Source organism: Acinonyx jubatus, chromosome A2, assembly GCF_027475565.1.
Source record: "Acinonyx jubatus isolate Ajub_Pintada_27869175 chromosome A2, VMU_Ajub_asm_v1.0, whole genome shotgun sequence".
NCBI classification, from domain to species: Eukaryota; Metazoa; Chordata; class Mammalia; order Carnivora; family Felidae; genus Acinonyx; species Acinonyx jubatus.
Genome location: NC_069383.1, coordinates 14,397,343 through 14,424,053, shown reverse-complemented (window position 1 = coordinate 14,424,053; position 26,711 = coordinate 14,397,343). Strand labels below are relative to the sequence as shown.

Below are 26,711 nucleotides of genomic sequence, written 5' to 3'. Positions count from 1 at the left end.
ATCGGGCACTTAGCTGAACTACCCAGGCGCCCCGAACACAAACCATTCCTAAGGACCATCTATTCCTTTTTAATAACTGAAAGTATACAACTAAAATAATGAGAGAATGCCAAATGCAAAGGAAATACCAGAGCTTTTAGGTAGGCTTTTGATTAAAATCTGTTTTATTAGCAGTGTGAACCCACACATATTATTTACCCTCTCTGGCCTCAGTTTCATCTGTGGGATGGGGAATATAGCACCTACCTCGCTGGGTTACTCCGAGGAAGAAATGAAAATATCCCTTATACACAGGAAGTACTCAAATGGAACAAAGATAATGAGGGTTTCTGTCCAAAACTCTGTGTTCGGCATACCACCTGATTCTTCTCAATCTAAAATGAGGGCTGGGTCACACGACACATCTCACAGTGATGCGTCTCAGTCTCACTGCTTGGTGCAAACACAAAAATCAAGCTAAGTCTACGGAGAGTAGGTCCTGATAACCGGTACCAAACGAGCCTGGTGAAGGGTCAACATCCCGCAGGTATACAGACCGACAGTCTGGATTTTTACAAAAGAACAGATTCGTTCAGATTTAGGTCTCAATCGGCTGGACCAGAGCAGGCCAGTTTAGAAGAAAGAGGAGGCATAAAGGTGCTTTGGGTAACACTCCCGTAACAGCTGCTGAGGTGGGCTCAGTGTGCGTGCTCTGGAACAGCGACTCTCTTGCAGGTATTAGGTACAGGAAGGGCACAGGCCTCTGTTATCTCTGTAGCCTTGGCTCCTGTGACCTGCACTCGGGTCCTCCTCCTGAGCAGACTCAGCCACTCTCTGCCCCCTTTCCGGGCCCCTCTTCTGCCCTGAAGTGCTGCCCCCACCCCGTACTCCTTCTTCCTCTGTCCACGGCTCCTTTCTCACTGTGCTGCATATCCTCCCAGACGGGGCTATCAGATCCCGCAAAAGCACCACGTCTGAAAGGGAACCTGTCTTTCTCCTGGAACTAGTGCTCCCACCCCACCTTCCCTGAGGCAGCTGGTCACCGAGGCACCTCTTTTCTCCCCCACCTTTCACATCGACCATAAGCTCCCTGACGACTGGGGCTGTTCCGTTCGCTCCTGTAGCACCGGCACTAGAACAGCACCCGGTATACTGCAGGTGCTCAAGAAATCTCTGTGGGGTGACCGGGTTGGGGACCATGAGTGCTCTTAAATGTCCGTCAGGAAACACCCCCATCCGTGGCCACAACACAGCAGCATCTTGCCAATTAGCCTTTGTTGTTCTTTCCCCTCTTTCAGCAACTGCTTCCCCAGAGATACATCTAATAAAAGAAGAGGACACATTACTCTTCACATTTAAATCTTCGGAAACAGTAAGAAGCGGAAGTGTGACACAGCTTTTCACATTCTCCAATCTCCTATAAGTCAATAAACAGAAAAAGGGAGCACCAAGTCAGATTTGGATATAGAATTCAGGTTTTTTTTCTTTCAAAGACACATTTTATACAACTTTCAACATTTATACTTTCAAACAAAATGAGCAAAAAATACACCGAGTGCTAAAAAAATCAAAACAGAAGTAATACAATTTTAATTTCAATATTTTAAAATACAGAAATTGGAAAGTAAGAATACTAAATACAACTTTAAACAAGTCACTTGTCCTCCCCTAGAATAACCAATGTAAGCTACTTGAAGACTTACAAAGTGAAAACAGAAACAAAATAAATACTGTACACTTTCCCCGCCTGCAGGCAAAAGATGGGAAATACTGTTACGAATCCAAAAAAAATGCTCTTAAAGCTTCCGCATCCCATTTCCCAGCCACACCCCACTCTGTTGTCACACCGTGTGCTTCTGTATTCAAAGGACACACATGTGCACACATACCGACTGCCTATACAAACAGACAAGACACTACTCCGCAGACACCCCAAACAAGAAAGGGTGACAGTCACCTTGGACCATGGGCATAAAAATCAGTTAAGGAAAGTCAGTCAGGCTAGCAAAACGTTACTACAAAACTAGTAAATACCATAGCCAACAACTGTCCCCTTTTCAAATTTCACAGATTTAAAACCCCTATAACCAATACTACCCCCGCATCACCACCCTCTACACCCCACCCACCACCCCCAAAAAAAACCTGCTGAAGCACTGGCAAAGTTAGACATTTCACAGTAAATGTGAAAATTCATATTATATAATCTCTTAGAATGAACCTTTTCACCCTCTTTCCACAGCATGAAACTGTTATGGCTTAATTTATATTAAAAGTAGAAAAGTCTTGTCGGAAGGAAATAGTCTGCAAGGGTGCACTGTGCTCCCTGATCAGCGCTATTTCACACCTAACAACTGCATGAATCGCTTTTGCAGTCAGAAGCTGTTTTTGAGAAAACTGAGGTTATTATAGCTTTTGATTCAGTCTAACCATATATGTAAGGCCCTTAGTTTGGTTTAGGTTTCTTTTGCAAGATAAAATAACCTTGGGGTTCACTTAGCAAGTTACACCTCAGGTCCCTGACTATAGTGTGGAAGTTATATGTATGCTTTGTAAAAATAAAAGGTTACTTATGAATCTTAGAGGGAAGAAATGATTCTAGGCAAGGAATCAACTCCTCATTATAGATCGCACTCAATGCTGGTAACTGTCACCAACCAAAATCCACCAAAGAAACGTAAGAAGAGTATGTCTGGGTTATTTTATTCCTGCAAAGTACTATATATTCCAGCACTTATGACCATTGTTTTGGTGAAAAATCTTGGGGACAAAGAGCTGACATCTTGAAAAGGAAATGGCCAAAATAAAACTGGGTGGAGGCAAGGTTTATCTTTATGATTAGGTTCCATTTAGGACTGATTTCCAAAATAAAAGTGGATTCAGAATGTCACAGGTCTTGCATAGGTTTATAAACTACTTGGAGGTCAAAGGCTACGTGGTAGCCAGGGTTTATTAGTGAAATAGTGCAGAGCAGATAAACTTGGAAGATTCACTGTATGCAGTTTCAAAAAGGTTTTAACAAAAAATTTAATTTTCCACTTGATAAGACAAAGCTTTAGGACACTAGAAAGGGCACCAAGGGTGAGTGGGAGAGTCTATGGGGTAGAATGCAGGCAAATGAGTATCATATTCCCCTACCCATTATAAAGGGAAAAAATACTATAAAAGAATAAAACCACAGTCATGATAAGCTGATTGCTTTGGAAACAGGCATTTGCTTCTTAGCGACCTTACTTCTAAAATTTTGTTTCTGTAAGGGGATCAAATATTTGACTTATGGCAGGAAGCTCACTGGAAAACAAATGAAAATATGAAAAGGGTTTTTAGTAAGGCTACAGTATTAAAATTACATTACGTTCGTTCATCAGCAACGTAGTAAGCATATTATTTCTTTCCCTTTCCACGTGACTTCTAATAAGCTTATCATCGTCATCCACCACAGGAGGAGCAGAGGCTGCACAAGGTCACACAACAGGGGCTGCTTCAGGAAGCGAGGGACCTGAGGTCTAGGATCCACTGTGACCCCAGGCGAATCACTGCCCTCCTGGCTTTCGTTGGTCTCCTTTATTTACTGGCAACACTCTTTTCCTAAGCTAACTATCTGAAGCTCAGCCTTCTCAAGATTGCTTTAGGTGAAGGTCTGGGACATCCAAAAATGACTGCCAATTTTTAGCAGGGAGGGAGCAATTAGCTTAATATTTAATGGGGGAGGGAGAAGGGGAAGGAATTTTTGAAAAATGTTCAGATTTACATTATTAAGCCCTCATTTCTTAACATGAAATTGTAAAATGTTTACATACTGTAGTAGTTACTCCTGGTATCGCTTCTCGGCCTTTTGGCTAAAAGCAAGTGTAGTTACTCCTGGCAGTAGTAAAGTGGGCCATACAATTACTCATCCACTCTCTGGGGACTAGCCCTATCGCTACAGACAGCACCTCTTGAAAAGAGCAGAAGGAATCTCCTCCTCTGAAGATGTCCAGTCAAGTCTCCTTTCCCACTACAGTGTGTTCTCTCTCTACCCAGCAAGCTTTTCGTGGCCAACTGCGAGCTGGCTTTGTTGGTTCCCATCTTTTGACCATCTTATATTTTTTCCCCGGCTCCTTGGGTAGCTGCTAAACCATTTTCATTCCATGACTTATTTTACCTTTATCTAGTACCTGAAGAGTCTGTGGAGCAGCACTGACCTAATTCCTCTTTGAGCAAAACCTCAAACCACCTTTGAGTTCCTTTAAACCATCATAACAGCTACTTGTTGTTATCCATAAACCCTTATCCATAAACTAGCTCATTTCTTTTTCTTCCACTTCAAGCACTAATTCTGATTTTAACTCAATGCCTTGTTAGAGATGCTTCTGATTTTTTAGGTACCATGCTCCGGGCATGTATTGTATGTGAAACAAAATTTATGAGTAATAGTTTTCACTTAAAAATGCATAGAGATGTGCACTGTCAGTTGTAACTTAAATAATGATAAATTCTCGGTAAGTATGACGTGTTAATAATTAAGGAATGTTTTTCTATGTTTTTCCTAACCACATTTTTGTCCATACTTACAAATGAGAAAACCAAGACTCTGACTTATTTCCGGACACACAGCTGATGCATAAACGGTAGAACTTGGGACAAAAACCCAGGTTCGTGCTCCCTTCCATGTTACACCACACCCCTCTACCACCAACATTAAATTATTAACTTCTGAAATATTTCTTAAATTTTAAAAATTAAAAAAAAAAACCTTCCACTTCCTTGAAACTATTAAAGTTATGCTTTTTTTTTTTTTTTTAAATACATGGGCCCTCTTTTGCATAAGTTTGCTTAGAAATGAAACTAATACTGCTTATTTCTTGGAGAAGATGCCTTCAAGAGCAGAGACCACAACTTCAACTTTAAATTCCCCCACAGGACTAAGTAGTGCTGGGCACACAGGTGTTTTGTAAATACCTGCTGCTAGTATACGAGTCAATACAGTAGAGTTCATTTAAAAGGCAATCATTAGGATTATTAAAAAAACAGAACAGTCTTCAAGCTAAGTATTTAAGTTGTGATAAAGATGGGCTTGTTTTCTCTGAGTTTACAAGACGATTTCCGTCAGAATTTTTAACTCTGTATGCTTAAAACTTAACTGATGCTTACGAAGTTCAGTGTATTTCTAGGACGCCAAACTACTATCAACTGCCAGCTTTGTATTTTTTACATCGTTAATCAATCCTGGAAAGCATGTTGTGTGACATTATGAGTTACAGTACAGGGGGTCCCAGGTTAACAGAAGTCACTTATTTGAATCAATACAGAAAAACCATGATCTACTAGTACCATTAAAATCACATATGTTAAGTCGCAATTGTTTTTACCTATTTATTTGCATATGATCAGCTAAATGCCACCACTGTTGTCTCCTTGTCTATGCTGCAGTGTCCGTGTGGTAGTATGGTTTATAAAGGAGACAGAGGAAAACATGAAAGGTTGTCTATCACAGCGGAGTCCAGACCCTGGCTGCAGTCATCTCAAAGTTCAGTCATTTCCATGAGATAAAAGGATGCATCACAGCCAGTAACTTTAGAAGACCTTTGACTAGGAGACTCACTGGGCCAGTAGGCTGAATTTTCACCAATTCAGAGAAAGATACATGAATTCTGTTTCAGTGGTTATATTATACTACCGAAAGCTGTTTTTTGGTTTTTTTAACTTAGCCCATTAATAGGCTAAATGTGCCAAAAATGAATCCACAGTACCTTCACTTAATACTTTTACATACTGGCTACTTAAAATGAGTATTTATTGGCCTAAGTACACAGGGTGGACACTGCTCCCCACTTTAATTCATAAAAATAAATCGATTTTCATTTTTATAGCTAAAGAAAAGAGGTCAGGTAATTAAAAACACTTAGAGCTAAGAAAAATGTAAAGAAAACGAACCCAGATCATGATGTAGCCGGAAGAAGAAATTATAATTCTTATTTCTTAAACCCAAACAAAATCATGGGAACTCTAACACTAAAACGGTGTCTGCAGAAAACCAAAACGTCACAATAATACATCAGGAGGTAGGAGAATCAGTCAAACCCCAACTTTTGACAACTTGAGATCCAATGACCAAACAAATGACTGATTATACCCATCTCCTTAACTAGTTTTGGCAGAGTGTAGACAGAGTTTAAGTAGGCCATTTATAGACATTTCCATACCAATTCTTTTTCCTGACACCCAGTTAAGACCCAGACTTTGGTCCAGTCACTTGGACCAGAAAGGCTAATTCATAAGCTATTTTATATTTATTCCATGAAATACCGGAATAGAGACAGAGTAAGAAATATTTCTCTTTGAAAATACACATTTGAATACAACCAGGAAAGATGACGGTATAGGTTTTTTTCTTAGCTCTTCAAGTGACACTTAATACAGAAGGGAATGTCCTGCTACCTTGCTGAGTAAAAAAGAGACAAATCCACAATATGGCCATATTTCTTCTCCATAAAAATAATTTTTATCTTATTTGCCTATATTTTCTTTGTAGAAACTTGTAAAATGTTCTATTGTCAGAATTGGGAATATCTCCACCCCACCCCCAGAAATCACTTATTTTTATGCCATGGGGGAGAAAAGGGAAAATATAAGCTATTAGAGCAACTGAAAACTGGCATTTAGTAAGAACTGTGCATAAAGGAGATAAACGATTCCTTAAAGCTCGACCAGATACTTAATCTCAATATGCACTGGTTAAGTTAGGACATATGGAAGAAACTGCAAGAAGCACCATTTTACTCCAGATCCGTATCTTAAATAATTCCTTAGAAAGTTAAGAAATAAGAAACTAGACACACATACACCCAAAAGATCTACTCCAACATGCTTGCTTCTATACAACTTAATATAGTATAGTCCTATTATATTACGGCTTATTATGCACATTTGAATATACTAAGTCAAACCATATCTCATATTTTCCAACAAGTTAGATACACACAGAATAAAAGCGTCATAAAATATAACCTCTGTGGCAGGTGCTCGTCCTGCCCTCCAACACCGGCAGTATGAAGAAGGCCCTCTGTAGTTACAAATGTATTTGAAAAACTATAAACATGACAATTTAACCAAACTTATGATCCTTTCCCCAAAAGGTAGGAAAAAGATATTAAAGCTGTTCTCTTTGGGACCCAGATATCATCAGCAAAAATGAAAATGCAAGAAGCCTATTTATATATAATTAGAAGAAAACTGCAATGTCAAACGAAATGCGAAATGTGGGATCTTTTATGTAATTCTTACACGTTGGCTACGAAAGTGTTTCCCTGCAAAGAGAAGAGTCTTGTGTCGTCACAAAATGATGGGGAGTGCAGAGGGAAGGTGGGATGTAAGGTAATCGACCTGGATAACAGTATGCACCTTGGATGTTAGCAAAAGCGAAGCTAATAGCTTATAAAAAACACATGAAATATATAAAATAAAATGATTTTCATATACATCTTAATTTAAAATAATTAATGCATCAAATCCCTGTTTAAGACTTTAACCTGAATATCAAATTTAAGAGTCCAGACTAGTTACTGTTACTGTGGCTCCTCCCCACATGTAACATACACACTATCAAAAATAATTTAAAAACTTTCACATTCTTAAATCTAAATTAGTGAGATATTTCTCCAGAAATCTTCCAAATAAATAGCTTTAAAAAAGAAAGAATTTAAAAGCTGTTAACTTTAAAAAAAAAATCTGTTAAATAAATTATTGATAATTCTTTACCTTACTACTGAAAATAAATCAAGACACTACCAACAACAAAATGAAATTCAAGCCCTGACAAGAGACCTTTCCCAGTTCAAGGTCTCTTTTTAAGGTTCTACCCTCCTTCTTCCTCTCCCCCACCAGGTCCAAAACGGTTATTGCTGAGTGGGTGTGGCACAGTGAAAATGCAGCATCAGGTTCATTTTGTTCTTCAGGCAGTGTTCTCTACTGTACATGCAAACCGCGTCAGGCGAGGGCCCGGCCAGAGCTCCAGGCTCCCGCGCCCCCGAAACCAGTCTGTCTCCAAAGGGAAGAGTGGCCACAGCAGCAGCCCCGTCACACAAAGAAACGGGCGTGGCCATTTCTGTTCAACTTAAGGATCTTCCCAAGACGTTGCTTGGCTGTTGCCATTCCTTTTTTCGGACGTTTACCTATAAAACACCAACGACAGTGTAAATCATAATGAAAGTCATTCTCGACAGACAGCACTTGGAGGACCTAAAGGGAGAGCTGTACGGAAAGCAAGGCTTTTAGGTGTTCCAATCGGGCAAAGTCACGCTCCTGGAATCCTGTTGCTTCAAACTTCCACCTCAGCACTTGACAGATACAGGCCAACCTCCTTCACAGGACTTACCAGGCCATCCGCCCCTCAGTCTGATCCCTGCCGATCTCTTGAGCATGAGCTCTAACCGGATTCCTGCGTCATCCGGTGCTTCAGTGACAAAACGGTGGGTCCCTAAATACCCCCCGTACTGTTTCTCACCTCTGTACCATGGGCCATCCCATCTCCTTCACCCTCACTGTGGTCCACCCTGTCACTTCCCCAACCCGGCCTGGCTAACCCCTTAACCTCCCTTTTCGGGATCCACCTCCTCTTCCAGAAAGCCACTCCCAATCCTCACGGCTGACCTAGGTATCCTTCTGTTCCCACGGGCATCTCTGTTCGCACAACAACCTCTGCAAGCTGCCATCACCGCACCATCCCTCAGGCATCAGGCTGTCAGCAGCTGCAGGGCAAACCACTATACGAAGCCATCGAAACTGCCACCAGCACCGCCACACACAAAATTATACTCAGCCTACCTTTTGTTGCCTGGTTGCTGATAGGTGGTGGATTTGATGCAGGTCTCTTGGTGGGGTGAAGGGGCACTGAAAAGGAAGTTTCACCAACTGGCCTTTCTGGGCTTATACTGCCATTATTTATCTGGCACGCCCCTGAAATCAAGCTTGAATTCTGCGTATACTTTCCATTTTGAGGGCTTGAGCCACTGCTGTCCACAGAATTTCTACTTTGTACCTTCTGAATGATTTCGGATGAACCTTCCTTTTTGATGCATTTCTGGCCTCTACTAAGATCCTAAAAAAGGAAGGAAATAAGGCCGGATTTTTAGAGTCCTTTAAGATAAGTGAGGTATTTACCCTCTCTATTCAATAGCAAGTCAAGAGAAAGAAGAAATAGACTACTGAACTGCGGTTTTTGTAAAATGTGGCAGCCACAGAAGACCACCCCTTCAGGATGGCCATGTCACTCCAAAACCCAACAGCACGAAGGGATTCAAGTATTGAAGTCTGCACACTAACTTAAGTCCAAAAGAAAACTTTTTTATTTACATATTTATATATACACACATATATTGTTTTATTTACATAATTTATAATTTATATATACATAGCTTATATTTTTTAAATGTTTATTCATTTTTGAGAGAGAGAGAGAGTGCGCGAGCACGCATGAGTAGGGGAGGAAGGCAGGGTGGGAAGGACTGAGGATAGGAAGCAGGCTCTGTGCTGACAGCAGTGATCCTGATGAGGGCTTCAAACTTCCCAACTGTGAGATCATGATCTGAGCTGAAGTCGGTCACTCAACCGACTGAGCCACCCAGGCACCCCATTTATAATTTATGTATATAAATACCTCTTTCCCTAAATGTATATATTTGTATAAGTACATATAATACATAAAGTATATTATACTGCAACATGGCACTGTGCGTGTGCCATGATATGACATGGAAGGAACACGGGGATGGGGTATGTAGACCTACCATTTCCTTAGCATAACACAGCTCCCATGTATGGTGTAATGCACTATCTTTTTTACAATCTAACCTCTGTTAAGTTTCATCTCCACTGTATTTAAGTTGTGTGCTAAGAAAAGCCCCTGGATGCTGAGCCCCAAGTCTGATTTTTCTCTAACAATTCTTCCTTCAGTCTCTTCAAGATCACTGAGTGAACCATTAGGAAAAACAAACAGTGCTACTGACTGGTAGGTCTTGAAACCAATGGAAAGGGTCATCACCAGAATTAAAAAAAGGAAAGGAAAACACAAACTTGAAAAGAGCATACATCTGATGTGATGTTTCATGAAACCAGTTGTATATGTGTGTATGACATAAAATAAATTCCTGATTCCGTAATGGTCAAATAAGTTTTAAAAACAGCATTAAACATAGACTTGCTTTAAATTAGTCTTACAAATCTGCCTGAGGATGAGAAAACAATTGTTATGATTTGACATGCCTCTCTATAAAACCCCTCTAGCTTACAGGCAAAAGAAATCTGATATTTTCTAAGGCGATCTTGCTAATTATGTGCTTTACTTCTTTATTTTCAAAGACAACAATAAAAACAACAGCTAGATTCAGGGGCGCCTGGGTAGCTCAGTTAGTTGAGAGTACAACTCTTGATTTTGGCTCAGGTCATGATCCCAGGGTCGTGGAATCAAACCCCACACTGGGCTCTGTGCTGAGTGTGGAGCCTGCTTAAGATTCTCTTTCCTTCCCTCCCTCCCCCCTTCCCTCCCTCACATGCTCTCTCTTTAAAATTAAAAAAAATATAAAAAACAAAAGATTCAAATAATAGCTTATTTTTAATATTGAGTCCTATAATACTAACAAATTATAAATTTTATGACCAGTGAGGTACTATAAAATCATACACTGAATGAGTGAATTACTAATAGTTAAAGGATTCCTTCCTTGACCTTTGATTCTGGAGCATATTCTTCTATTAAAAGAACTTGTACTTACGAAACTTTGCCTTAAAAAAATAACTTGGCTATTTTTCTTATTGTAAAATCGATAGCTATTTAGAAAATGTGGATAAGCCAAATGAGGAAAATAAAAACCACACATAAAATCCACTGCTCAGAGTATGCTTGGCGTTGGGAAGGTTAGGGGACTCAACTCTGCCACATGAGAATTTTGATTCTTCCTCTGTCATTTTCCAAGGTTTGCAGCAAAAGGTCGTATCACTTTCCTTGTATGTGCTACTGGTAAGGCTGTGGCTTTTCAAAAAGCTATTTTGGGTTCATTTTGTTTGGTATAAGCAATAATACACTGGGATCCCAAGACATCAAGTGTCTCTTCTCTTAGAGCAGGGGCTCCTAATCTGGAGTCAGTGGATGGTCTGGGGTAAGGATGGGACACAAACCGTGAGAAAATTCTATGCAAAAATCAGTATTTATGATGAACATTTTTCTGGAAAGAGAATCTATAACTGTCATCAAATTTCAAAGAAATTTACTATCTAAAAATGTTCAAGAAACACTGTCAGAGATTAAAAAGAGATCTTCATGGTACTTTTTTTCCCTTTCACTCTACCCAGTCATAACTTAAAAGTGTTGGCTTCAGGAGTTTTTAACTTTCCTTATATCAACTATTCTTTTCCAGATCACATTATATCCACATGGCTTGCATTAGCTGTTACATCAGAAACCCGTAAGGAGGAGAGCTGTTAAATGTGCATTTAACTGTAAATTATTTTTTTACCTTTACAGATCGAACGGTTGATTATTGGTTGCAGTAAAAAATAAAAAAAATAATAGAAAGCAAAAAGAGTTAATAACAATCTTCAATCTCCTTTTGATGTTTCAAGCCTGGCACATACCTGAAGATGAAATCTGGAAGTGGTATCCAACTGTTTTCTCCAGGAAGAACTCCTCAAGTCTTGATCTTCAGTCTTGACATGGTACCCTAAAGAGATGTTTTAATTAAATCATCTCCGTACAGACTTGATCGTAATGAACAAAATTCGCCTAATGTTTAAACGTGAAAGTACATTTAGGTGGACATTTTATTAAAAAAAAACAAAAAACAAAAACAGTATGTTAACCCTTGAGGTACTTACGCACATACTTTCACCATACTTGTTTCCCTCCCAAGAATAAAACAGCCACCAGCTCACAATCTAACACATTAAACCTTTCAATTCTCTCCAAGACTGTCTTTCTATGACAGGTTTCGTGCCAGATGCTGGAAGATCTAGAGTCAAATTCTAAGGCCATCTGTTGGAGATGAGAAACCAAATGCAACATACTCTAAAACTGGTATATTTTTCCATATAGGATAAAGGCATATGTTTGCCTGAATTCCGCAGTATTTTCCTAGAAGCCTTCTTTTCAAGGGACCAGAGAAATTACAAGGAGACACAATGGTGTGGACAGACAGATAAACCCAGACCTGAATCTGAGTTTTTCCATTACCAATGCATCTTCAGGCAGGTTATCTCTAAACCTCAGTTTCCTCTTCTACAATAAGCCCAGATTTTGAGATCAGACAGTCCTGGGTTTAAATTCCAATACCAACAAATAATAGCTATGTAATACTATAATAGCTATGTAAGTACTGTAAGTACAGGAAGTTCACTTAGCTTTATTAAGTCTTCTTGCCTCCTCCTATAAAAGCGTTATTACATACACCAAAATGTTGTTTCAAGGACTAAATGAAATGGATGTCAAGTATCTGGCAGACAATTCACACAACTAGGTGGGAATGAACACAATTTCTACAACAGGAATTTCGTTCTAATGTGGTACCGTCTTCTCCACCCGTCTTCCTCAGACTTTCGGTAGACAAAATCTTCCCCCAAGGCACAGAGAACAAAAACACTACATGACATCACTAATACTGTCACTGAGTCTTCTCTTCCCCAGTACTTCTTTTTCAAGTAGGAGAGAGAATATTCTCAACCAGAAAGAGATCAAAACTTGTTTCCCCTCCCATGAAAGGAAAGAGGGTTGATGGTTCAAGCCTAGCAGACCATGTGAGATGCCTCAACATTCTTTCCACTCTGAACAGCTTAGGAAAGGGAAACAGTACTAACTATCTTGCAACAGAACTGGTAGGATTATGCCAGTGAACATGATTCTCCAGCCATTAATTTACATTTTGAGTTCTTATACTCGCATCTTGTATACATCAACATTATGTATTTTTTGGCCAATAAGCGTAACACCATCTCCAACTAAAGATGTCCGATCAACAGTTCTTACTCATAATCTTTAACTGCAGCTAGGATTACAGAGCTATTAGTTGGGGGAGACATGTTACATTTTAGAGACTAATTTATGTTTCTTACCACATTCCACTGGTTTATCACAGCGATACACCTGTCTGACCTCATGGTTACTGCTGTGGCAGCCGCTGGGATCCTGGAGAGAGTCTCTTTCACCATTGCAGTCTGTGCTTTGTATCTGCCTTTGTAAACATGTGGAATAGTGCAACCCTGCCATAGACAGCATGCCCTGAATCGCTTCTTCCTCTGTGCTCGTCGAGGTAGGACATTCCCTAAAGAGAAGGTAAGTAAAAGGACAAGAGTTTATTTATTCTTTTGACACTTTTTGGTAAAACTTAAAATAAAAAAATTTTTTTCATATAATTTATATCACAATGTAATAACACTACTACCATCAATAAGCCTAACTTTTTTTTGAGAGAGAGCACACATACACATGAACAGGGGAGGGGCAGAGAGAGAGGGAGAGAGAGGGAGAGAGAGGGAGAGAGAGGGAGAGAGAGGGAGAGAGAGAATCTCAAGCAGGCTCCATGCCTAGCACAGAACCTGACACAGGATTCAATGCTACAACTGTGAAATCATGACCTGAGCTGAAATCAAGAGTCAGACACTTAACCGACTGAGCCACTCTGGCACCCCAAGCCTACCTTTTAACTGGAATTTCATTCCTAGATGGCTTCTGGCCCTTTTGAACAAAGTTCCTCATCACAGTAGAGTCCTCCTTGAAGTTTGATGCTATTTCTTGTTTCTTTTCATCACCTGAACTTTCAGACTCTTCAGTGGTAAAATTATTTTTCTGAGATAATAAATAATTAAATGGAAGCAAATAATGTAAGAAATCTGAGTAAGTCTGTACTAACCAAAAACACTTTATCAGTCTAGGCAAAGTCAGAATCTTAATTATCATGGAATTATTTCTGTATTTCATATGACAGCTAAAGTTTCTAGCAATTACAGTACGTAACTCCTTAGTACAAAAACATACAGTACAGGATTTCTTTAAAGTAAAATGAAACATAACCTATGACAAATATAAGAACAGTATTTCCACCCACCCTTTCTAAAACGAGACAAAAGCCACATTTATCAAATGTAAATAGTCTGTGACTGGGGGTATGTGTGCACGTGCATGTGTGTAATCACCATTACAGGGAAGACCGGGTGCCACAAAGGTCATGGAGACAGGCTTTGGGAAACGCTGTCATTTACTTTCCTCGTAGGTGAAGGAAAGTAGGTGTTCATCTTTCCATCAAAGATTGCAGTAGTCACAGGGGTTTGGGCATACCAGTGCAGTGCAGTCAGGTCCAGAGTCTTCTGAATCAGAAATATCAGAATATTCTGATGATCGATTCCTGAGTTCTGATTTCACACTTGTAAAAAACCCTACAAAGGAAAAGGAAGAGGGAAAAAGGAAAGTCAGTGGAAGCTTATGAGCAAGGTGGTACCTGAAGTTGGTCCAGCCTCCAGGTCTATCTCGACTGCCCCGCTCTCCCCTTTTCCACTACTTTCATCTTGTTCATTTCTTTCTTCCCCCAGAGACTTTCTCCCTAATTGACCATGATACAGACTGAACTGTACTCTTAAAACGTTTGTGGCATTTACTGAACATGATGATATAGTCCTCATTTGCGTGGAAATTTTGTATTTCTTTCCAGAAAAAACCTCTAACGCTAAAATTAGCTACAAGATGCTTTTCACTTTCCCTTTTGCATTCTTTCACTCAACAAAAAACAAAAAGATAACTCTCCTAAACCGAAAAAGCATTCACGTGGATAGCGAATTCAAGAAGTGTGAAAACCAGGCTTTGCCACTGCCCTTCTCTCCCACGTGGCATCACCACATAACAACTGTCTGCTAATCCCACCGATGAGCTGCCTTCCCCCTGGCGTGTGAACACATGCACAGCCACACCAAATTTACTTGGAATTAGCAGGAACTGACGTATCCAAAACGGACTTGATGTTAATTTTTCTTGTCATTATCAAAATACTTAACTACTTTTTAAAATAGAAGCGTACACAGAGGCTCTGAAAAATGCTAAGAAATGAAGACTTCATTCAAACAAGAACGATCTCAAGAAGGAGGAAGTGTTACTATTTGTCATGCTGACAATAACCAAGCAGAGGTCGTCCTGTCAACAGGCAATCAAATAAAACAATATATGGATTACTAACAGCTTCAGACCAGCCAACTGTACTGCCTCCTAATTCTGAAAACCATATACATGTTAGCTAAAATTATTTATGAGGCTGTTATTAAACTGGTGACTATTTTATTATTTGGAGTAGAGGCCCATAAAACGCACAGGCTTTCATGTGACTCTTGCTAAAAACTGTCACTAGACAAAGGTGTCACTGACCAGCACGTATCCTTGTCACTAAAAATGCCTTCCCTGTGCATTACACCTCACTTGGCATCTGCACCCACATTTCCCCGATGGACAAACTACTCGGAAACACTTCAGATTTCTCAAGAGTATTAGGGACATGACAATTTTCAATCCTGCCACGAATTTAAGAATCTTAAAGTTAGCAAGATACTTTACACATTACCACATTGGTAATAAGCAGACCTTTAAAGCGACCATTAAAACAAACATACTGTTAAGTGGTTTTTGAGATTCTTCATTCTCCACCCCCTCTATTCCTGAACTCTCTTCCATCTTCATTTTGGCCTTTTTTGTCCTTCTCTTGTCCTCTTCATTTTCACTATCTGCTGTATAAAGACTTGGATCTGCAAAGGGCTGTCTCTCATCCCTGTACATGGAGGGAAAAGTGACCAAGTCACAAAACAGTGCAATGATGCAGCCAAATAGTATACCCTCTCCCCTAATTTACAGTCGGAGTGGAAAACTGAGATGCTTTCCCTGTATTTGAGTCAGACGTGCAATAATATGGACTAGGGATTAAATGAACACAGGGAATCCACCGAAAACTCATCTGTATGACACTGTGATCTACTTTACATACTTAATTATCCTTCCATTTGTCAGCAATAATCGTAGATCATTATCTTTTGCTCTCCATTCAGGTACCGTGGAAGATGGCTGGAGATGTTTGTTAAATTTTCCATTCAGTTTAGAGCTCAAGATGTCCTTAAAGTATAAAAACAGAATTGAACTTAGCATCTGCCCTCAAACGTGTCTGCCTGACAAAAGAAATGCAGTATACTGCTACCTTCCTCCATGGCCCTGAATCCCAAGCTGTGCTAGGCAGCCCCCTAGGCCAGGGGGTACACAACGTGTGGCACTAAAGCTATGTGGTTCCTAAAACCAAAGCATAAATATGGTTTATCTTTCTGTAGGGCCATTGACAATAAAACACATTCTCTAAAGCAGAATGTAAAATTTACATAAAGTGAATTTAAAGACATTTCACTCTTGCGGAAAGCTGAAAAGCTAGAAAAGCAGTGCCTTAATGTATTTTAATTCTCATTTCCTTGCTTCTTCCTGCGAAGCACTAGTCCCTCCCAGTCATCCTATTCTTGACCTAATCTCTAGTCTTCCCAAGAGGCACCATCAGCAACTCACAGACCACCACCCTGCCATCACGAGGGACAAAGGCCACTGTGTGACATAAAAGAACAACAGTAGCTGGTTTTTAATAGAGAGTATTTCCTTTTGGTGGTGATTTTTTTCTTTAGTAATAAATAGAACCTTTCATAATAAGCTACATCTTTTCCAGAGGGCTATTGGTTAAAAAGGTTTAGAACAACAAAAGCTTAAAATAGTATCAATACAATTACATAAAAATGTAAAATATTTGTTACAATTCCTACGGAACTTCTTTAAATATTTTAAGTCAGAAGTACTTCTTTCTTATTCATTTTAAATTATTCCTATCTTTTACTTAAGATGTAAATTGATGGGCGATCTGCATCTCATCACAAACTCATTACCATGTTTTACAAAGGTCCGCCCTCTCCCCTTTGTCCATTGTGCCAGCATTTCTCTGACAGTTTCTCTGGGTTTATTCTGACCGTCTTCCTGTCCAACAGTCCCCCATGCTGGTGCTGTTGAGTCAGGGATAGGCTTTCTGCAATTGCTTTTCCCTCTGTTTCCTCAAATCTTTGTATCCACCTGACTTCTTCCAGTGTTTGTCAGCTCAAATGCCACCCCACCTGAGAGGCCCTCTGATGGCCCCAAGCTAAAGTAGCCAGCCACGCACCAGGCCCTTTATTCTCTTGCTCTACTGTTCTGGCTTCCTTTATAATACTTGTTATCTGAAATTACAACATTTTAGTATATGCCTCATGTTCCATCCTTCCAACTTGAGCTAGGATGGAAGCCACACAATAGCAGAGACTTAAGTTTCGCTCACTCCAGTATCTTTTTCAGAGCCTAGAAGAGCACAGGGCATTTGGTAAACAATAAACATGTCCGTAGATAAATGAGATCTATTCATCCTACTTCTACACCGATGCCTACAAAGCTGAATGAAGCCTGTTCCCTGTCATAAGCATCAGTACTGTTGACCCCTACAACGCTAAGCAAAGATTAGAAAACAAGAATGGCCACACTCTTCTTTTTATGACCCTTCTAAAGAACTTGCAGGAACAGCCAAGTCTCTTTCTGTAACAATGAAACATAATACTTGCCTCTTCCCACGGACACATCTCTAACCTTCTGAGGACCTCCCTTGTATGGAGCTCTAGGATGTCTAGATTAGAAGGAGTTCGGACATTATGATCTCGAAGTTTCCTCATCTTTCGTCGGGAATGATATGGGGAAGTTGCTTCATTTGAGGATCGTGAAACTGGACACACAGTAGGAATTCCCTGAGATTTAACTGGTTTGCCATTTTCCTCCTTTAAGAATTAAATTCAGAGTATTTTTATGACAAGGCCACCATATATACCTGACTAAACAGTCAGCCACAAAAACATTTTAGAAAACAAAAACCATTCAGTTCGATCATGTAAAAAACAAAGACCAAATCACAACACTCCTAAGACTCAACATAAGCTTTGCTGAGACCATTATTCCCCTCACTCCCCCATGTAATATACTGTGAACGTATTTCTTTGATTTCAAATACCATTTTGAAAGCTGGGTTGTGTTCCACTGTATAGATATAGCATAATTTATTGACCTAATATCCACTGGTAGTTATTACAGGCTGCTTCCAGTTCTTTCCTATGATAAGCATTTTTTCACACATACATACATACATACATATTTGCATAAATCAGCAACTGTTTTTTAAACCAAAGTCACCCGTCTATGTAGTTTTAACAATTAACTCTATAAAACGTATCATGAAAAGCAGTTGTCTCCTCTTCCCCATCCCTGATTCCCATTCTCTTGAGGTAACCACTTGCAACTTTCTTTTTATTGTAGTGACATCCACGTGATTTTGCACCACATATATGGTAATATATACGTAACTTACCATTTTAACATTTTTAAGCGTACAGTTCGTGGCAGTAAGTACAGTCACATTGTGATGCAACCATCACCACCATCCACCTCCAGAACTTCTTAATCTTCCCAAACTTAAACTCTGTACCCATCAAATACAGTAACTCCCCATTCCTCCTCAGCACCAGCCCCTGGCAATCACCATTCTACTTTCTCAATGAATTTGACTGTTCTCGGAACTTCATGTAAGTGGAACCACACAACAGTAGTATCTTTGTGACTGGCTTATTTCACTGAACACGGTATCTTGAAGGTTCATCCACAGTGTGGCATGTGTCAGAATTCCCTTCTTTCTCAAGGCTGAGTAATAGTCCCCGGTGTGTATGTGATGTCTATACCACTCTTTGTTCACCCATCCATCCATGATGGACAGCTGGGCTGCTTCCACCTTTGGGCTGCGTAAATGATGCTACTATGAACGTGCATGAAAACCCTGCTTTCAATCCTTTGGGACATATACCCAGCACTTCCAACTCTTGTAGCTGTTTTGGTGCTGGTGGTGTTGTTTGTTCAGTTATTTGCCCACAAATTTCTAATCACGTTATTTCTTGATTTTTCAAGAAAAGAAACACTTCTCAAGAAACACTTTTCAAAAAGAAACACTTTTCAAGAAAAGAAACACTTTTCAAAAAAGAAACACTTTTTTAAAGTGTTATTTCTTGATTTTTCAGCTTTAGATATTACTGAATTCCTACTACGCAAGATGAAGTTTTAATCCTTGTACACTTTTCCTAAATGTACACATATTTCCTCTTCCTTCAGTAAACTGGACTCAGTGAAAATTACTTACGACTGAGGGCCACGACTTACTACATTTCCTTTCTTTTACATCCTTTGACTCTCCCTTGAATTTATATTTGTCTCACCCTCCGCTTTGTTTTCTATGTACTTATCACTAACTGATCTCAAAATTCTCCACTGGAAGAATATTCAAACACATTAGGTAATCTATCAATTTTATATTTTTCTCTAGTGACATGCCTCCTGGACAGGAACACCAGCTAAAGTACAAGATGCTCAGCTAAATTTGAATTTCAGATTAACAACAAATATAGAGCCCTTCATTCTCCTGATCCATCCTTGGCTGGTTGCTCATCAAAAACCCTTCCTGACCTGCCACTTAAAACTGCAACCCCCACCCACTTAAAACTGCATTCCACCACTTAAAATTGCAACCCCCACCACCATCTCTGGCTGTCACTCTCTATCTTTTCCCCTTCTTTATTTTTCTTCATAGCACTTGTTAATTCCGGATACATTAAAGTATTTATGGCTAGCCTCTTCCTACTCAGCTCCATATGGGCACGGCCTCTGTTTTCTTCAGTGTTCTATACCCATCTTAGATGGACACAGCACACAGTAGGTATTCTGTTTGTTGGAAGAATTCCGGAGCTCCTTCTTTTGTTGGTGTTATTTACTTCCTCTCTTTTGGAACAGCACCTAAGAGTTTCCTGAGAAGGGGTACATGGGAGGCAAACCTTTTGAAATCCTGCCTCTTTGTCATCTTTATTTTAAAGTATGGCTGGCTGAATACAGACTTTTGTAGGCTGACATCGCTCCCATCACCCTCTTCCCCCAGAATGTTAAAAGACTTTGCTTCACTGTCTTCTAGTTCTACAGTGTCACTGTTGAGCAGTCTGATATTATTCTGATTCCTAATGCGTTATTTCCTAACGCTTTTTAGAATCTACTCCGTTACATGTATTCTAAAATGTGACCACTATGGGCCTTGGCATAGGTCTTTTCTCACCTAGTGTACTCAGCATTCTGTAGGGTCTCAATCTAGGAACTTGTGTCCTTGAATTCTAAAACATTTTCTTGGATTACTCCTCTGATAATCTCCTTATTTTCTATGTTATCTCTTTCTGGACTTTCTATTATTTTGATGGTGACTATGTAAAATGACCTTCTAATTGTTCTGTCCTATTTGGCCTTTTTAAATTTAATTTTATTTTTTAACTTTATGGCAGATTTTTCCCAACTTTATCTTCCAGTGATTTTGCTAAATATTATTTCTATTATATTTCTAATTTCCAAGAACCCCTTTCCTTTCTTCTTTAAATATTCTTTGTTATAGCCACTTGTTCTTTTCTCATGGAAGCAATATTTATTTACTCTCTTCTCTCGAAGATATCAATTATATTTGGGTTTGGGCCTAAAGATTTGTTTGTTTATTGGTTGTTGTTTCCTTCAAATACTTTTTTTTTCTTTTTCTCTTTTATTTTTTGTCTTTGCCTTCAAAACTCTTCTTGGTTCTCCATGCATTTTAAAAGAAAAAGCATTTATTTCTTTATTTTAAAAAAATGTCTTTTAAATGTTTATTTTTGAAGAAGAGAGAGAGAGGGAGACACAGAATCTGAAGCAGGCTCCAGGCCCTGAGCTGTCAGCACAGAGCCCGACGTGGGGCTTGAACTCATGGACCGCGAGATCATGACCTGAGTCGAAGTCGGACACCCAACCGAGCCACCCATACACCCCAAAAGAGAAAGCATAATTAAAAAGCTAATTGGTTTCAAGAAATCGTGGCAAGAGAACTCGATAAATACGTAGGGGGAAAATAATGCCTTAATTTACCTTATGCTATACATGAAAATTCAAGATTGCCCATGTACCCAAATGTAAAAGCTTCCAGGAAAAAAGAAAGTACCTTCAAATCTTGGGGTGGACAAAGATTTCTTAGAGTGGACGCAAAAAAAAAATATTATAAAAGAAAACAAATTTATAAATTGGACTTCTTCAAAATTAAAAATTTCTTCTCATAAAAAGACACTATTAAGAGAATGAAAAGATAAGCCACAGGCTGTGGGTAAATATTCACTATATTCATCATATATGAACACAGGCATGCCAAAGGACAAAGAACTTGTGTCTAAGAGCGGCGCCTGGGGGGCTCAGTCGGTTAAGCCTCCGACTCTTGATTTCAGCCCAGGTCATGGTCCCAGGCCATGGAATCAAGCCCCACATCAGGTTCCACGTTGAGCCTGGAGCCTGCTTGGAATTCTCTCTCTTCCTCTCTCTGCCCTTCCCCCAAATAAATAAATTTTATTTATAATAAATAAACATTTTTTAAAAAGAACTTGTGTCCTCTCAAAATAAATAAACATTAAAAAAAAAAGAATTTGTGTCCAAGATATATAATGAACTCCTACTAATCAATAATAAAAACAATATAATTTCTTAAATGGGCAAAAACTTCCAACAGATACTTCATAAGAAAAGATATATAAACAGCCATGTACAAGAAAAGCCGCTCAATATCATTAGTCGTCAGGAAAATGCAAATTAACACCACAATGAAACAGTATTTCATATCTCTGGGAAAGCAAAAATTAAAAAGACAGAAAACCCCAAATATATAGCAAGAATATGGAACAACTACAAGTCCTATACCTTAGTGGTGACAGTGGCACAACCACTTTGGAAAACGGTCTGACAAATTCTTATAAAGTGGAAATTCACTTACCACATGAGTTGGTAACTCTACTCCCAGGTACTTACCCTCCCCCTCAAATGAAAACATATATTTACCACAAAAAGACATACAACGTTGTTTGTAACAGTTTAATTCATACCGACCACATCCATATGTAACCCAAATATCCATCAACAGAAGAATGGAAAGCAAATCATGGTATATTCATTCAATGAAATACCACTCAGCAACCACAAAACAGCTACTGGCTGATGCAACAACACGGATGAATCTCAAAAGCATTAAGTTGAAAGAAGCCAGACACAAAAATAGTATGCACTACATGGTCGCCTTTATTTGAAATTCAAGAACAGGCAAACTAATTCATGATGACAGCCACAGAGGTCTGAATGGTGGTGGCTTTTAATAGTCAGATTATATTGGGGAGAAAGGACTTTCTGGGATGACAAAAATGATTTCTGTATCTCAGTTGCAGTATTGGTTACACAACTGCCTGTTTTTGTCAAAACTCGAACTGTACTTTTATGATCTGTGCATTTTACTGTATGTAAAAAGAAAAAAGCTAATTGGGAGCTCTGTGTAAGTAGGGCTTTGTCAATTGGTGGGTTTCACTGTAGGAAGCTGCCTGAGTTGTTCCATTCGGGAAGGTTTCAAACGGTCACTATCAGCGGATCTTCTTCCTGGCCTGGGAGGTATAGGCCAGGGTGCCCGCGTTTGGAGAGTCGGGTGGAAAAAGAATCATTCACTGTAGACTGTCACTTAATCCCCTTGTTTTCAGTATGTACCCACGTCCCTCAGCTGGGTTCAGTGTCCCCAAGTCCAGTCTCAAGTCCAACCTTGCAAACCACTAAATCCCTAGTTTTCTACATGTGTTAAGACAGGGATTTGGAGATTAATTCATTTCTTAAACAGACCTGTAATCAATCCTGTTCTCAATCCCACCTCCACTCTGATATTCAGAGGGTCCTAGCTCCCTAATTCCCGAGCTTTTTGAAGGTTCTCCTGTACAAGTAAGACCTGCTTCTGGGCTTCACCCACTGCCCACACAGATTTTGGCTCTCTCAAGCTTGTTAAATTGGTGATCACTTGTATACTTCTTTCCAGCTTCCAAAATCATGCTGGAGTTCATTTCTATTATTCTCCTTGTCTTCAGGAATATCGTTTTTATTCTTTTACTATCATTTTGGCTCCAAGAGGTGAGAGCAATAAGTGGGTATGGTCAACATACCAAGTTTAATTAGAATCCTCTTCTTTACTGGATTAAGTGCAAGTGCTCAGCTAAGGGATATGCCACTTAGAAAGCGCAAGCTAATTTACACTTCCTGACCAGCAGGACAAGAATACAGAATTTTATCTTTGCCAATTAGATGAACGATCATTTGGAATCATAAATTATTTGGCAAAATATGGCTGAATACTTTTTCACATACTGAGAATCTTTTTCATATTTTTATTGGATTGGCCATTTCTATTTCTTCTTTAGTGAGATACCTGTTTATTTTCTTGGCACATTTTTCTACTGTCATTTTGCTGCCTTCTATACTCTCAACCCTCCAATTTAAACAACAACAACAACAACAACAACAACAACAACAACAACAACAGCACTTTGCTGGCTATTTTTGCCCCATTATTCTTCCAGATAGATCTCACCATTTTAAATTTGTAATATCAATTTGGAATTGACATATTTCAGAAATGACATTTATTCAATTGTTATTTCACCTCCCTTACTAAAGATTTATAGTTTTTTTTCATATAGACCCACACCTTTCTTTCTTTAAAAATCTTTTAAATGTTTATTTATTTTTAAAAGAGAGAGAGAGAGAGCAAGAACAAGCATGCACTTGAGTGGGGAAGGGGCACAGAGGCAGGGGACAGAGGATCTGAAGCAGGCTCTGCACTGACAGCAGAGAGCACAATGCAGGTCTCAAACTTGGGAACTATGACATCATGACCTGATCCAAAGTCAGATGCTCAACCAACTGACGCACCCAGGTGCCCCTAGACCCACATCTCCTTTCTTATTGAGTTTATTCTTAGTTTTGGTTATCACACATGAGATTTATGCATTTATGTATCTACACATATATTTAAGATTATATATGTGACTCTTGATTTCAAAATCTATCTCTATGCATAAATAAATAAAATCTTTTCATTGCAATTACCACCACTCTTTAAAAGCGGAAAATATTTTTCCACTGTATCGGAACACATTGAGAATTATATAAAATATTCTATCCGAGGATATTAAACACAGCATTTCATTGTTTCTTAGATGTATACCTCTTTCCATTCCCCAAACACAGCCTGAATCTAAGCTGTTAAATTACCACTTAGCCTCCATTCCTCCACTTAATTTCCTTTCACTTCAAGCGAGACACTAACAGAACCACCTTGTTGAAGAATTACTTTAATTAAAATCCCCTTTAATACCGAAAATAGTTTTCTAATTAAACAATTAAAACAACTAATCTCAGATTTTATGGGCTTTTATCAAGGGGGGGGTTTACCAACCCAAGTTGCTCTAATACTTCAGTCACGTGGGTCTCCTTGCCTTTCCCCACCAGTAGCATCCCTCTTTCCCAACAAGCCTGACCTGGCTCGACTCACCTGACATTTTGTCTCTTTCTCTAATTACTTAACACATACTCATCTCTGCATAGCAGAAAGGAATGGGATCTGAAATTTTTTTTATTTTGTATTTTTTTATTCTTGGAGTAAGCTGAAGAAATTCAAGTAACCTGGTAACCACTTCTTTATTTCTTCATTATGATATAATACTCTAAATTTCTCTGTAGAAGCTTGGAAGCCTGAGAACCTGAGACTCCTTCCAAGACACAGCTCATTCTATTTCATCTAAGAGTATAAGTGCTTTCCAATGTTTGTAATGTCACGGTAGCTGCGTTTGCTTCTCAAAGCAGACAGTAACCAAGCATTCAGTTGACAGTTTCTATTCTTACCTCTATTGCGCGAATTACTTTTGAAAGTTCTTTAATAAGATGTCCAGGTCTGACGTTGTCTGGGATCTCAAAGGCATGTTCAGATACAAGCTGGATTTGGATTAACAAAGATAAGACAACCAAAGTTATTTACACTTTAATAAGTGAAAACTAATTTACTAAACAAATTTTGGATTCTCTAAGCGAAATACTAATAAGCCAGGTCTCAGAGTTCACAGAGTTGGTATAATACTCTTTAAGGAGAGCCTTATTAGCATGAAATCCTCTTAGCTCAAGTTAAAGATGGACTATCTTACAGTGAGTTTTGCTTTACACTGAGAAGTAACCTTGTACTCTATCCCTCAAAGCCCACTGTAATTCTAACTACTACTATAATTAGTAAAGTTAAGTCCAGCATTTAATTCATAGTATATAAGGATTTGAAAGTAGGAACACAGGGACTAAAATAATCCTATTTCCTATAGGAGGTCTAATCTGAATAAGTTTTTGAAACTTTTCTAATTTAATAGGAAAAAGATTGCATCAGTAGGACAGACGCATTGCTGAGAAACCCCATCTATCCAACTGCAGACTACTGCCATAATTTCTTATGTCTGTTTCTAAATCTTAACTGTTGTTAAGAGCATTTTGATTCTTCAGATGCATTTGATAAACCAGTTTTTGCTTTTGCTTTACATCTTCTCCTTGGTTTTAGCATAACTTGTTAAAACAAACTAGGAACAACAGTAACCGCAAGTGCTAACTATGTGCCAGGCAAGGTACTGCACTGTTAAGCGCTTGAGGGTGTTAACTCATTCATCCTTTCACCAACGCTATGACAGAGCTAGTACTATTCTCACTTTACATTTGAGGGAAAGAATGCACAGGGGTTCACTAGTTTATTAGTAGCATAGCTGAGATTTGAATCTAAACATCTGACTCCGGAGTCCATGCTCCCGACCACTAGACTAAGCTGCCTCTCATCCTAGCTAGAGCAAGGTTAACAGGCGGTTAAACGCAAACATCATGCTTTTAAAAGAGCACTTCGAATGTGATGAATTAACAGGATTTATTATTAATGAATTTCACTGTACATCAAAATCACTTACAAAGTTTGTTAAAAACAGAGGTTCAGATCCCACCACCAATCTATTTAATCAGTATCTCTTAGGGAGGATCCAGGGAGTTTGTTTTTAGGGAGCTCTAAAGGCGATTCTGACAAATACGGGAGTTTGAGAAGAACTTATCTCAAGTCTTCAGCAGGAAACAAATTACACAGTTTTTGCCACATATCCTTTATTTTGTTATGATATGGTTGTACGGTTTTGTAATCTGTTTACACTTTTATGTGTCATCTAGACGATGACGTCTCTGACAGGGGAAGACACAACTTTCTCTTTCCTGAATGCTTCCACAGTGCCTTGCTCTAGAGGGTATATAGTGATGATAATACAGTGAAAAGAAGTGAAAAAAAATTATTGGAAGGGTAACCTATTAATTATTGTCTCCAGTATCTCTTAAGAGCAGAACTTTTATTTCAAGTAGGCATTCAAAAAATTAATATGGGAATGTATTTTCATCAGCTCACATATATATCACTTATTAAAGAGTTGCATGTCAAGTTACAGAGGGGAATAAAGATGGCAAGTCCCTGTTCTTCAAAAGCTCATAAACCTAGTGAAGGGGATGTGAATATGTTACTTTACAGACATTACTCTGAAGTCCACTGGCATAAGAAAGATGCTACTAAGCATAAGGGTAGGACACACAGCTTCCAATTGGGGAGCTGGGATGACCTCTTGGAGGCAGCAGGACTCCAATGCAAACAGACCACATTTTAGTGAAAATGGAAGCTCCTGCTTGAACCTTGACCTCCCTTTTCCTTCATTTTTACAGAAGTCTAGCAGATGGATAAGAG

At 39.0% G+C, this 26,711-nt stretch overlaps 1 protein-coding gene across 1 annotated transcript in view; it reads right to left on the bottom strand.

The window, feature by feature from the left end:
* Window positions 1–1,436: 1,436 nt before the first annotated feature.
* The window catches only part of KDM7A (lysine demethylase 7A), an 81,924-nt gene continuing 56,649 nt past the window's right edge, over window positions 1,437–26,711 (bottom strand). The window contains exons 11-20 of the mRNA XM_053218006.1: window positions 24,815–24,904; window positions 17,593–17,802; window positions 15,966–16,090; window positions 15,598–15,752; window positions 14,282–14,379; window positions 13,644–13,792; window positions 13,060–13,268; window positions 11,590–11,675; window positions 8,785–9,058; window positions 1,437–8,132 (exon numbers count right to left, since the gene is read on the bottom strand). Of these exons, the coding sequence (XP_053073981.1) occupies window positions 8,038–8,132; window positions 8,785–9,058; window positions 11,590–11,675; window positions 13,060–13,268; window positions 13,644–13,792; window positions 14,282–14,379; window positions 15,598–15,752; window positions 15,966–16,090; window positions 17,593–17,802; window positions 24,815–24,904 (1,491 nt within the window). The 3' untranslated portion in view covers window positions 1,437–8,037. The remainder of the gene's footprint in view (window positions 8,133–8,784; window positions 9,059–11,589; window positions 11,676–13,059; window positions 13,269–13,643; window positions 13,793–14,281; window positions 14,380–15,597; window positions 15,753–15,965; window positions 16,091–17,592; window positions 17,803–24,814; window positions 24,905–26,711) is intronic.